At 35.5% G+C, this 12,201-nt stretch overlaps 1 protein-coding gene across 1 annotated transcript; it reads left to right on the forward strand.

Annotated features, from left to right (window-relative positions):
* The first annotated feature begins 5,835 nt into the window (after positions 1–5,835).
* On the forward strand, positions 5,836–11,742 carry LOC110883790 (mechanosensitive ion channel protein 2, chloroplastic). The gene is made up of 14 exons (XM_022131439.2): positions 5,836–6,042; positions 7,527–7,680; positions 7,827–7,886; positions 8,093–8,247; positions 8,415–8,538; positions 8,626–8,723; positions 8,816–8,929; positions 9,089–9,149; positions 9,555–9,704; positions 9,784–9,894; positions 9,990–10,157; positions 10,441–10,554; positions 10,725–10,781; positions 10,849–11,742. The coding sequence occupies exons 2-14, from the start codon at positions 7,603–7,605 to the stop codon at positions 11,458–11,460; spliced, it is 1,902 nt and encodes a 633-aa protein (XP_021987131.1). The 5' UTR covers positions 5,836–6,042; positions 7,527–7,602; the 3' UTR covers positions 11,461–11,742.
* Positions 11,743–12,201: the final 459 nt, after the last annotated feature.

A 12,201-nucleotide genomic window follows, 5' to 3' on the forward strand; every position in this document is an offset into this window, starting at 1 on the left:
CACTCGAATTCAGTGGAATGTTGCATCACAGAATCAACAACTGTGAACAGGTGTTCATACATACTAACAGTCTATAGGTAATTACTTGCGAGTTTTGGGTAAACCCGTTAGCTAAAAAAATACCTGTTGGATATACTCGACCCAAAACCGCTGGGTACCTATCGGTAACTACTAATTACCTATATATACAAAAAGCAACGCACACCCTTTCATACATATATATACATAATACAACATACCTTTTCGGATTACAAGTTTAAGACACACCCTTTCATATATTAATTATAATTAGACATGGACTTTGTGTTCAAATGAAAATATATACACGATTTGCAACCTCCAATGAACATGTCATAATCCCACCCCATGATAGCAAGTTAAGGTGCCTCATAACACCATCACGTCGCTTCATTCGACAGGCACCGATTCATTAAAAAAGACACCGATTCATTAAAAAAGACACTGATTTTTTTAAAAAGGGGAAAACCCCTGGGAACCGGCCTGAACGGGACTCGAACCCGGGTCTCTCGTGTCACAAAGCAACGTCTCAACCACTCGGACGGGCATGCCACATCCAAAAAAAAAAAAAAAAAAGACACTGATTCATTATTAGTATAATACAAATTACTAATATAACCATGTATTACCGAACCGTTGTCTTACTCATACTCCAACATTATCATATACAACTCACAAAGCAAAATAACCAAACACTACCATTACGAACAGTTGTCTCCATTTGTTATTAATACAAAAAAATAGAACTATAAACTACCGAATAGTTGTCTCCTTTCGTTATCAATATAATTCATCAACACCTTCTCCCACCAATACCATCACATACTTCCGTCAATAACCGTCCACGCCAGTTTGACGTCTTTTTTTTCTCTATTGCCGATCCCTGCTTCCCTTCATATTTCTCAGTTTCCGATCTTCGTTACTCCCGTTCATTCCTTATTTGTGCCCATCTGTTTAAATTGTTACATATTCAAATTTTATTCTGGTATGATCTCACTCCCATTACTTTTAAGCAAAAATTGTCCGTAGAAAATTCAATTTTTATCTCCGTTATTTTTACGCAGGTAATTACTCTGATCGTTTTCTGATTTTTCTATTTGATTATCCATTTATCTTGATAAGTATAATTCTTTTGATAAAAAACTGAAGATCAAGATACAACAACAATAAAATGTGACCAATAAAAGAGACTTGAAAGAACATGGCAATTATGATTATTTGGTTCTTTATTTATCTTGATAAGTATAATTCTTTTGATAAAAAAGACAGTAGATACAACAACAATAAAACAAGATCAAGTAAGAAACAGAGTCTTGAAAGAACATGTCAAATAGAGACAAATATGTTAACACAATATCGGTTCTCTGTTTGTATGGATTAGTATAATTTTTTTTGATTGAAAATGAAGTCAATGAGATTTGAAAGAACATGGCAAGTAGCGCCAGAAATATATATTTTTTTGAACGGCAAGGAACAACGTGTCAACCATCGTAATACCGGGCGCTGATATATATCATGTTATAATAACATTAATAGCAACTTCTGGATTATAATCTTACAGTAACATGATAACAAACTCAGAAAACATATTATGTAATGAGAATAACATAGAAGTACCATATGATTGAATCGCATGAACATAATTTAAAGTATGACTATTGATGGCGATTGTAACCAGTGGATTTGTTTTGATTTACAATTAGAGATTGACGAGATAAGAAAAAAACATTTGGGGATTTTAAAGAAATTGGCGAATCGGTGTTCGGTGGAAGACCGGAAAGCGGTGCCTAAATAACAACCTGAGATGAGGCGTTTGGTTAGATTACTTAGTTTGATGTGGAATTTAGTTTAATTATTTAGGGAAAAGATCAAATAGGAAGTTAATTTTGGCTAGGAAGGATAGGAAGCCACAGGATTATGACATGTGGCAAATTTTAAAATAAAGAGAAAGGGTATTTTAGTCAATCTCATCATTTCTTCTTCCTTCTTCTCCCCAGTTACTTCAAAACCCACCATCTCCAACCTTTTCTTCACTTACTATCTCAATAATCACTACATTATAGTGTGATTTTCGTCATCAATCAATGATTCAACCACCCGATCAACGTGTTCTTCAGCTTTTTTCGAAGAAAACCCAGTTTAATTTCATTCAAAATCTCGTTTTTTCTGGTGATTTTGAAGATAATCACTCGATTTGTTCGATTCAATCGCTGATAAGTGTAAGTGTTTCTATCATTCAAATTTCGTCAATTGATGAAGAAATCAGCTTCGATCCATGTAAGAAATTCTTTAATTTCATTTTCACGATCTGGGTTTTTATTTAGTCATTGCGTTTTACGATCTTGACGGGGGTCCGGGGGCGGCAGCCCCTGGTAGCGGGGTCACAGGGGCGGCAGCCCCTGGCGGGATCCAAGGGGCAGAGCCCCTGTCTTCGTCAATTGCTGTACTAAAAACGCATCAGAAAAATTAATTTTCCAGAAATTGGCTCATTTCGAAGACAGTAATTTGTAGACAATTCAGACAGTTCACAGACAATTCACAAACAGTTCACAAACAGTTTTATGTGTCCATTGCGTTTTAGAAATAAGAGAGTTTTATGTGTTTTCTGGCTATTGCGTTTTAGAAAAAACACATTTTTAAGTATCTTTAGTCATTGCGTTTTAGGTAAAACACATTTTTGAAGTGTTTTTAGTCATTGCGTTTTAGGTAAAACACATTTTTAGGTGTTTTCAGTCCATTGCGTTTTACAGAGAACACTTTCTTTTGTTTTTTTAGGTCATTGCGTTTTAGAAATGAGACATTTTTAAGTGTTTTTTGGCTATTGCGTTTTACAAATAAAACATTTCTTTGTGTTTTCTGGCCATTGCGTTTTACAAATAAGACATTTCTTTGTGTTTTTTGTGTATTGCGTTTTAGGTAAAACACTTTTTTATGTGTTTTCAGTCCATTGCGTTTTAGAAATAAGACATTTCTTTGTGTTTTCTGGCCATTGCGTTTTACAAATAAGTCATTTCTTTGTGTTTTTAGTGCATTGCGTTTTAGAAAAATGTCATTTTTTAGGCTTTTTTTTCATTGCGTTTTACGTAACTGATGGTTTTTCTATTGCGTTTTACACAACTGGGTTAAATTTTTTTTTTTTTAAATATAACAATAGTATACTCGTTTTAAAGATAAAAAACGCTCGTTTTTTGGTGCAATTTTTATAAAAAAATAATGTCGTATGAAAGAGTTATTAACGTTTAAAAAATGGGGGGGAATTGGATGAGAGAGAAACTATTGGCTTGGATTGACTAGAATGCCCTTGAACAAACTCACACGCCTCTTTTCTTCCTTTCAATTTCCCTAATTTAATCTTAGCCCTTGATTAACTTAATGGATGGTCAAGATCACTTCCTAGCCTTTCTAGCCAAATAAACTTCCTATTGTATCTCCACCTTAATTATTTAATGTTGTGTTGTGTATGATAATGTTTAATGTCTTAAAATTCTAATACGTGGAACTGGTGAACCCTCATACGAACCGACAGTCAAAAGTGTGGCTAGAAATGACTTTAGATCATGCCGTTTAACTAATGTTTCGTATGGATTAGCGCTTATTTACTAAACATATGCTTTAACTTAAAACCGCACCCCTATTTTCATATGAATTGTGATACTCTTTACAAAAAAAAGTGATGACCCTTCAATGTAACCGTCATGCGAACAATTGCATCGATTTATACAGCATGTTGTTTTTCCATGTACACCCACCCAAACCGCTATACCCTTTATAAAAAAGTCATGACCCAACATATTCATATGCATCCATCCGAATTGTTATACCCTTTTGAAAAAGCAACCGAGCCACGCGTGAAAAAGCAAACGACAAATTTTGATCACTAACAAACCACTAGGGTATCATCGTGCCACCAGTGGAACCACTCGATCATTTCCGACCTCCACTAGACTATAATGCCTATACACCAATTCAGGAAGAAACCCAATAAACTTGGATCATCAAGTTTGTAATATGTATTTGTTAAAATGTATAAATTCGAGTTACTTTGTATAAAAGAAAATTCTATTGAGAAATTATAATAAAGATCCCGTCACAACGCGTGGGTTGGCGTTAACTCGTCAATTACATTTATCATTATCACTATAAAAATATGTGAAGTAACTACAAATTATATAAACAAAAATATCAAAAAATATAATAAAAAACACTCAAATACATAGATGACAAATAATGATATACATATACATAAACATATTTAAAAAATAAAAAAAAAGATTATATCGGGTATATACAATTGGATAAACGGGTACACTTTATCGGATAATTAGACCTGGTAAACTGGCATATCATGAAATCCCAAACTCGTGAAAAATAAAAGCTAATCCCAAACCCGGTATCATATCCAATTACCCAACCCCAAACTTGTTCCAAATGTGTTGGGTTTATCCATCGGGTTCAGGTTCGATTGACATCACTTAGATCGGAGTTGGCTATATTTTTCAATGATAACTATTAAAAAGGATAAGAGGTGTTACGATTTAGTAAATAGTCGGTATATTATGCAGTAGTGTCTTGATAGAAATGAACAAAAGTGAAATTTAACTTCATCATATGAACAATGTTTGTAGTCTACTCTTGTTTTCACTAACGGAAGGTGTTTATACTTATAAAATTGTGTAGCATATACTTTTTAATCAACGTTGTCGATTTATTTTAGTTTTAACCTTATATTATGCAGTGTTGTAAAAGTCGCTAGGCGGTCCCTAGTCGGCCGACTGGGGAGTTGAGAGTAATCGGAGTACTCGGAGAGTACTCGGGGAGTATGCGAACATGGTAAATATAAAGAAAATTAATTGTTATATATTATTTATGTGTTAAAATAAGCATAATTCATGTCAACTGAGTATAATTTAAAATGAAACATGTTTAAAGTTCAAATATTCTGAATACAAGTCCGACTAGTCTGAGTACAAGGCCGAGTAGTTCGAGTACAAGGCTGAGTATGCCGATTTTGACCGAGTTTGACCGATTAAAAGTCAACAAACCACGTTGACCGCCTAGACCGACTAGGCCGACTACGCCCGACTAGGCCGACTAGGCACCGAGTACTCCCGAGTAATCCCGAGGCCGACTAATTGAGACCGCCTAGGAGGAAGTCGCCTCGAAGGGGGTCCGAGGACCGAGTACTCGGCCGAGTAATCCGACTTTTACAACACCGATATTATGTACCTATATAAAGTTACAATATCTTAGCTTATAATATACGCCAATACAATTGACCTATCATGATTAAGGCATGATGTAACCTAATAGTTATAAGGATAGGGACATCATGACTTTGATAATGGATCATTAACATGTAATCGGAACACTATTTTATTTATTCATTTTTTAACGGTAAATATTACATCTTTATATCAATAATCTGAAAATGTTCTCCTTGGATTTGAACCCGAAACCTCCAATTTAAGAGGCACGCGCCTCTATTAAGCGAGTTAGCTCCACGTTGCTATATTCGAATGTAGCGAAACACTTGAATCGCCCTCATACGTGAAAAATCAAGCTTTATTTTCTTAAAATGTGAATGTTACAACTAACTTTCGAACCAAATTTCGCACACACGTGGTTGAATTGTTGCCCAAAGCCCCAAATGATAGTGTTTGTTCAATTCGGGTCGGGTTGTACCGAACCAAAACACCGACCAAAGTCATTGGAATTTAAAACACGTTTATTAAAATAAAATAATATTCCTCCCAATTGTGTGGCCAAGTTTCCGCGACCCGATGAAAAGAGGATAAAAACTGGCACATACTGCGTACGTTAGTCGATACCACCTCTCCCTTTCCGCCACGTCAGTGAATCGTACAACATCTTTATCCAAACAGTAGTCATTCTCTTCTTTGTTTCCTCAACTCATCGGAAAAATCTCCTTCAACGCTCTTTCCTCGAAGCTCCACCGTCGCCGGAGAATCTTCCTTTAATTCGTCGAAATCTCTCTCAGATCTCTCTATCTGTGTTCGTTACCAGGTTAATTGTTTGTTCTATTTGATGCATTTGTTGATTATTGTTCGTTATCTGTCAATTTAGGTTTAGTTGATAGCTATTTTGGCATCGATATATGATTTTTTCTAGTTGTTTTTGATGCAACTAGTTTAATTTGATGCATTTGTTGATTATTGTTCGTAATCTGTCAATTTTAACTTTAGGTTTTTAGGAGGCGTTAATTGCATCGATTTGTTTGAACCTGTTTTCGTTTTTTACAGTTTGTTATTGATATGTTGTGATATTTTCTAGGTATTTAGGATGCAACTAGGTAACTAGGCTCAGTTTTTGGTGCCTGTAGTGATTTATAGTTTAAGGTATACGGAAGTTCTGTATTCGGATATCTGACTGTTAGGTTGTGGATTGATTTATCTAGAATTTGGTTTGGTTTGGTTTTTGTAGTGTGACTTAGTGATTGACTGTTTGGTAACTTAATTCGTCGAAATCTCTCTCAGATCTATCTCTCTATCCTTGGTTAACAGGAGAAAATGGTTAACCTATGGTTCAGTAAATATATTTTTTGATGACAGACTTTTTTGGTTCTGGTTTCCATAACACTTACACTTTTGGACATATCCGGAGAAAATTACTGATTTTGTTAGGCTTCTGTTTTAATGATTTTGCCTTAAGCAAGGGTTATTCATTTGGTAATGTTGGTAATAAATTATAATGCTAGACCAATACAAATTTTTTATCTCAAAATGAGGCAGAGCGGAAGCACAAAAGAAATATACACTCTATAAGGGCAAAATGATTTATTACTGAACGAGAAAACCTAGTACATCAAGCATCCAAGCTCCTTTAATCGATAAATTCATAATTTGGTAGGTATTGTCAAATCTTGGGAAATCCCTCTTGGAAATCCAATTGACAGTCTAGATTCCCAACTAAATGGCTAAATAGACGTATGCGTTAATAAGTTTTATACAATAAAAAATTTAAAATGAAATCAATCAAAATCTTAAAATTTGGGATAATCTATTAAAGTCATAATCAAGCCTTCAAGGCTCCTCATGGGGGATTTTGGGTCCGGGTACAAAACCTAGGGCAGCTTGTCACAACATCCGCCCATCACGCCATTTTGCGTTCATATTTTTACAGCCTGTAGCTACAAACAGATCAACAGTTATGCCCGTTTTAAGTCATGCCCCCTTTTACTGTACTTGCTTTTATCAGGTTAGTCCAACTACAAATCTGCCAGTTCTTGGATCATCCCGCATCAGAAAAGTATTAGGTGTGACTCTTTATAGTTAAAGAGTATTCCGTTCCACAGAATTGAACGTTTCATTTGAAATGGCGATTTTACACATTAATACACTGTTACCTACTACTTTACATGTGGTACTCAAATATTCATTAGTATGAGTGGTTTAGTTAATAATCGTTATGGTATATAACTTAAAAAAATTTAAGATCCAGGTCTGCTTCACGCCTTGATTATTCTCTTTGATGGCTTCTTTTTATTGCAGGATCCAGGTCTATATCACACCTTCATTTTTGGGTGAATATTACATCTTTTGTGTGTGTTTGTACAATCTATCCTTGATGGCTGCAACTGGTTCTTTGCTGTTTTATCGAGAATCAGGGATCAATAAAAGTTCTATATATAGCAGCCAACCCAAGGTGCACGGTTTTATCCATAGGGCATTTCTTATTTTTTGCTCATAACTGATTAGTTGCTAGCCAAATATTAATAAGGAACTATAGAACTTCTACGATAAATGTTACATAATATGTTCATTAAGTTGTTCCTTATTATTTTTCACCAGGGAAAGAGATATATAGGATACACTCAGTTTTTTCCTGCTACTCTTTCTTCCCATACCTCGGTATGTTCCTAAAGTTATTAAAACACTTTTGTTAGACTATGTATCTTGTCAAACCTGACATTTGTTTTGGGATGGATGAAGTGCTTTTTATGCGTATGCCATTTGGCATTAACAACTCTTTAAATCTGTTTCCTGAAGACTTACTATAGTATACAACTATACATGAGGTCAAGATTCAAGATTTTGATTATCTGTTGCATCTACAGTTACAAGAGGCTTGGAGTGTACATCTTTTGAGCATACGGAAGCCAATAAAACCAGCGCCAACTAGGTGTAAGATATTAGTTTGTCGATCTCTCTTCTCACCAAATGGTGGAAACCAAATTCCCATATTAAAAACAGCTGCTTCAGTTTTGACAAGGTGGGTTTTCCTCTTTATTTGTTTGCATATCTAACTCGTAACCGTTTTCATTTCCCTTTTACTATGCTTTTAGAGTTATGTAGTCAAATTAATATCTGTTTTTCATTTCTTTTTTAGTTAACATACATGATTAACTTTTTGCTTATATATGTATGGCATACTTGCAGGTCATTTGAAGCTTTCCATGGCCGGTCTCTTGTAGTGCAGTTGATTCCAGCTGTTGGAATAATTGCTTTTGCTGCATGGGGTCTTGGACCTTTATTGCGAGTGTGCAGGGTCCTTTTTCTGCAGGTGTGTGTGTGTGTGTGTATATATTCATCAAATTGGTTTTATGAGCTTGAATTGCTAATAACCTAAATTCATAATTACATGATACAGAAAAATGATAATAATTGGGACAAGAGTAAAGAACACCAGGTGATGACATCTTATATTCAACCTTTATTGCTTTGGGGCGGTGCTGTACTTATATGCAGGTGAATGTAACATCATTATAGAAGCTGTTAATGCCTATAAGTTTATAATATTGCCAGTTTTCCCTTTTATTGACAATAACTGATCTTTGCAGAGTACTGGAACCGGTTATCCTACCTTCTGCATCAAGCCAAGCTGTCAAGCAACGGCTTTTGAATTTTGTCCGTTCATTATCTACAGTATTGGCATTTGCATACTGCTTATCAAGGTAATAATGATTCATCTTGGATTTTTTTATCTTTTCTGTTTAAGCTTAAGCAAAGCATGAATGGCTTGTTGATTACTGATTGATATCTAGTAGAGGTGGCAATTTCGACCTATGTAATTATAGATGACTTATAGACGATGCTGTATTTTGTTTTGGCAGCTTGATACAACAAACACAAAAGTTCTTTGCGGATAAGAAGGACCCCAGCGATGCAAGAACTGTACGACTCCATGAATCTAGCATATCTATTTTTAATTTTTTTTTTGTGTCGATTTGGGTTATGTTTTCACGAATGGTGGTAATATCAACCATTTACTTATAAATGGGTCGGTTCAGGTTATGTTTAATCTGTAATGGGTCAAACAAGTAAAATAAGAGTCAAATGAAACAGGTCGCCCACAATGTATTATTAATGCATAGCACCTAAATGGCTAAATCATGTATTCAAAAGTTCTATTATTGAATTTGAAACAATGTAATACTTATGAATCATCTTTGGCACATTTATTTTCCCGACAGTTTAATAAATAATTTGTAGCATAATAATATATGGTTGCTTTAGTTTGATGGCATGATAGAACTAGTAATTTGCTATTAATCTTTTTTTATATTCATTGATTTACAGATGGGTTATGACTTTGCTGGAAAAGCTGTTTATTCTGCAGTGTGGGTTGCATCTATATCCTTGTTCATGGAGTTGCTGGGGTTCTCAACTCAGAAATGGGTCACCGCTGGAGGGCTCGGTACTGTATTGCTCACACTTGCTGGCCGTGAGGTAAGACCATCCTTATTCCCCTAAAACGATAAAAATATATTTTTGTAAATGGTGGCTATTTAATTTAGTTTTCATGTAGATATTTACAAATTTCCTTTCAAGTGTAATGATCCATGCAACAAGACCATTCGTACTAAGTGAATGGATTCAAACAAAAATCGATGGGTATGAAGTCTCCGGTACAGTTGAGGTACGTATTTCCTGTAAACTTCTAACAATAAACGAAAGACGTCAGCAGGTTCTACTCAACCCGTTTTGAACATTTCGTATTTTTGTTTGCTTCAGCATGTGGGTTGGTGGTCCCCAACAGTCATAAGAGGTGATGATCGTGAGGCAATTCACATCCCTAACCATAAGTTCACAGTAAATGTGGTACGGAATCTGAGCCAAAAAACACATTGGCGTATCAAGACCCACCTTGCTATCAGCCACTTGGATGTCAACAAAATCAATGTGAGTAGCATATTTCACTTAAAGCATATACGTAATTACTTTAGGATACGTATCTGGTTTCTATGCTAAATTCAGCCAAATGTCCTTAAATTTTTTGAAAAACAGAATTACTTTTTATATAAAAAAGCAATGATTCTATGTACAGAACTGGGGTGTTTTGGTCATTTTACAATATTCGAACGTTTTTTTTACAGATTTGATATAAGATGAAATCAGATACATACTTGGGTGAGTGGTTTTATTTCTTGCATGTTATCGATTATTAGTTTATATTTGGGAACAGATTATTGTGGCTGATATGCGAAAGGTTTTGGCCAAAAATCCTCAAGTGGAGCAGCAAAAGCTACATAGACGAGTGTTCCTAGACAATGTTGACCGTGAAAATCAAGCACTTCTGGTAAGTTTCCATCAACTGAATTAAAATGCTATTTATTCACATTAGAGGTGGTAGCTTTGACCCATTTACGATATAACATTAGCATTGACTTATTTACGGAAACTAGCCATTGCATATATATATCTGACACAAGGATGGTTATATCGTATGCTCTTGTTTTTGTTCGACAGATACTGGTTTCTTGCTTTGTGAAAACATCACATTTTGAAGAATATCTTTGTGTGAAGGTAAGAGTTATCTGACTCTTGAAAACATAAATTATTCTTGTTGTACTTATGTTAAATCTTAAAACAGGAAGCTATCTTGTTGGATCTACTTAGAGTGATCAGCCATCACCGGGCCCGTCTTGCCACTCCCATTCGTACGGTCCAGAGAATCTACCGTGATGCGGATATCGATAATGTTCCATTTTCTGATGTATTCACTCAAAACCGAGCAGCTGCAAACCGTCCATTCTTACTGATAGAACCTTCTTACAAAGTCACCAGTGACGATAAAACTAAACCTTCATCTCGACCGTCCGTCAACCCAGAAGAAAAAGAGGATAAGCCTGTGACATCATCAGAACTCACCACCGATCCCATCTCAAAACCCACCTCTGAACCGAAAACCTCAAATGCCACCACGTCACCACCACAACAACCGCAACCACAACCACAACAACCGGCTCGGTCAGCATTGGAAGATAACATTGTACTAGGTGTGGCTTTAGAGGGATCAAAACGGATGCTTCCGATCGAGGATGATGAAATGGGACCCGACACTTCATCTGAGTCAAAGGAACTGGCTGGCTGTTTAAATGGGAATGGTGGACCAACTCCCGCTGTTGGAAAAGACCAGAAAGATGAGCAGAGCGGTTCTTTAGCAACCGCGACTAATGAGCAAAAAGAACAAGAAAAGAGGTAACAAGCTGATTTTTAGTAGGCTTGATGTATTTATCTCGCAAAATCCCACGATTTGTATATCATTGTGGAGCTAGGAGTTTGTTGCATTGTGTAAATTGTTAATTGCTTCGGGTTCTTCTCCCATGATCATGGAGCTGGAACCTGATCCGTTCGAACTAACATTGATAAGTACAAAGTATTTGAACCAGAAAACAGAATGTACTTCACGTGTTCAGTTCGGTCTGTAGCTTAACGTGTTAACCAATGATTTATAACCGGACCCATCATCGAACCGGTTCAACTGATGGTTTAAATGGACCTAACAGAACTGGTTATATTGTTGGTTCGCAGTTTGACTTATTTCCAAATAATATGGCTACATATAAACATAATATTCAAATGCTTGAGCTTTACTTGGCACTGTCGAATTTGTGAAGCATCATACTTGGGTGCTCTCTAGTAAGCGAGGCCAATCAATTAAAATGTAACATGTCAAACTAAGCATGGGTGATTGGCCGGATTGATTTGCTAATGTTCTTTTATCCAGATTATTTTTTAATATAGATATATAGCTGTAAAAGTTATATTTTTAGACACTTTAAGAAAATTGTAACCGAATTAGACCTTTTATATAAATCAAAACTCTACATCACACTTTACAACCATAAAGTATGTATATCCATATCGAAAATCAATACAAGGAAAATCGTACAAGTATATATCTCTTAACTAGAAATTAAAGGCCTTCAAAACACCCTCAAAC

The sequence above is a fragment of the Helianthus annuus genome, chromosome 10, assembly GCF_002127325.2.
Source record: "Helianthus annuus cultivar XRQ/B chromosome 10, HanXRQr2.0-SUNRISE, whole genome shotgun sequence".
Taxonomy (NCBI): Eukaryota; Viridiplantae; Streptophyta; class Magnoliopsida; order Asterales; family Asteraceae; genus Helianthus; species Helianthus annuus.

Bases quoted from the DNA above. Each gene is read 5' to 3' on its own strand.
- LOC110883790 (XM_022131439.2), top strand. From the start codon at position 7,603: ATGGCTGCAACTGGTTCTTTGCTGTTTTATCGAGAATCAGGGATCAAT. The intron at 8,539-8,625 runs GTGTGTGTGTGT...TACATGATACAG, and splicing joins GCAGGGTCCTTTTTCTGCAG to AAAAATGATAATAATTGGGA. The intron at 10,555-10,724 runs GTAAGTTTCCAT...TTTGTTCGACAG, and splicing joins GTGAAAATCAAGCACTTCTG to ATACTGGTTTCTTGCTTTGT.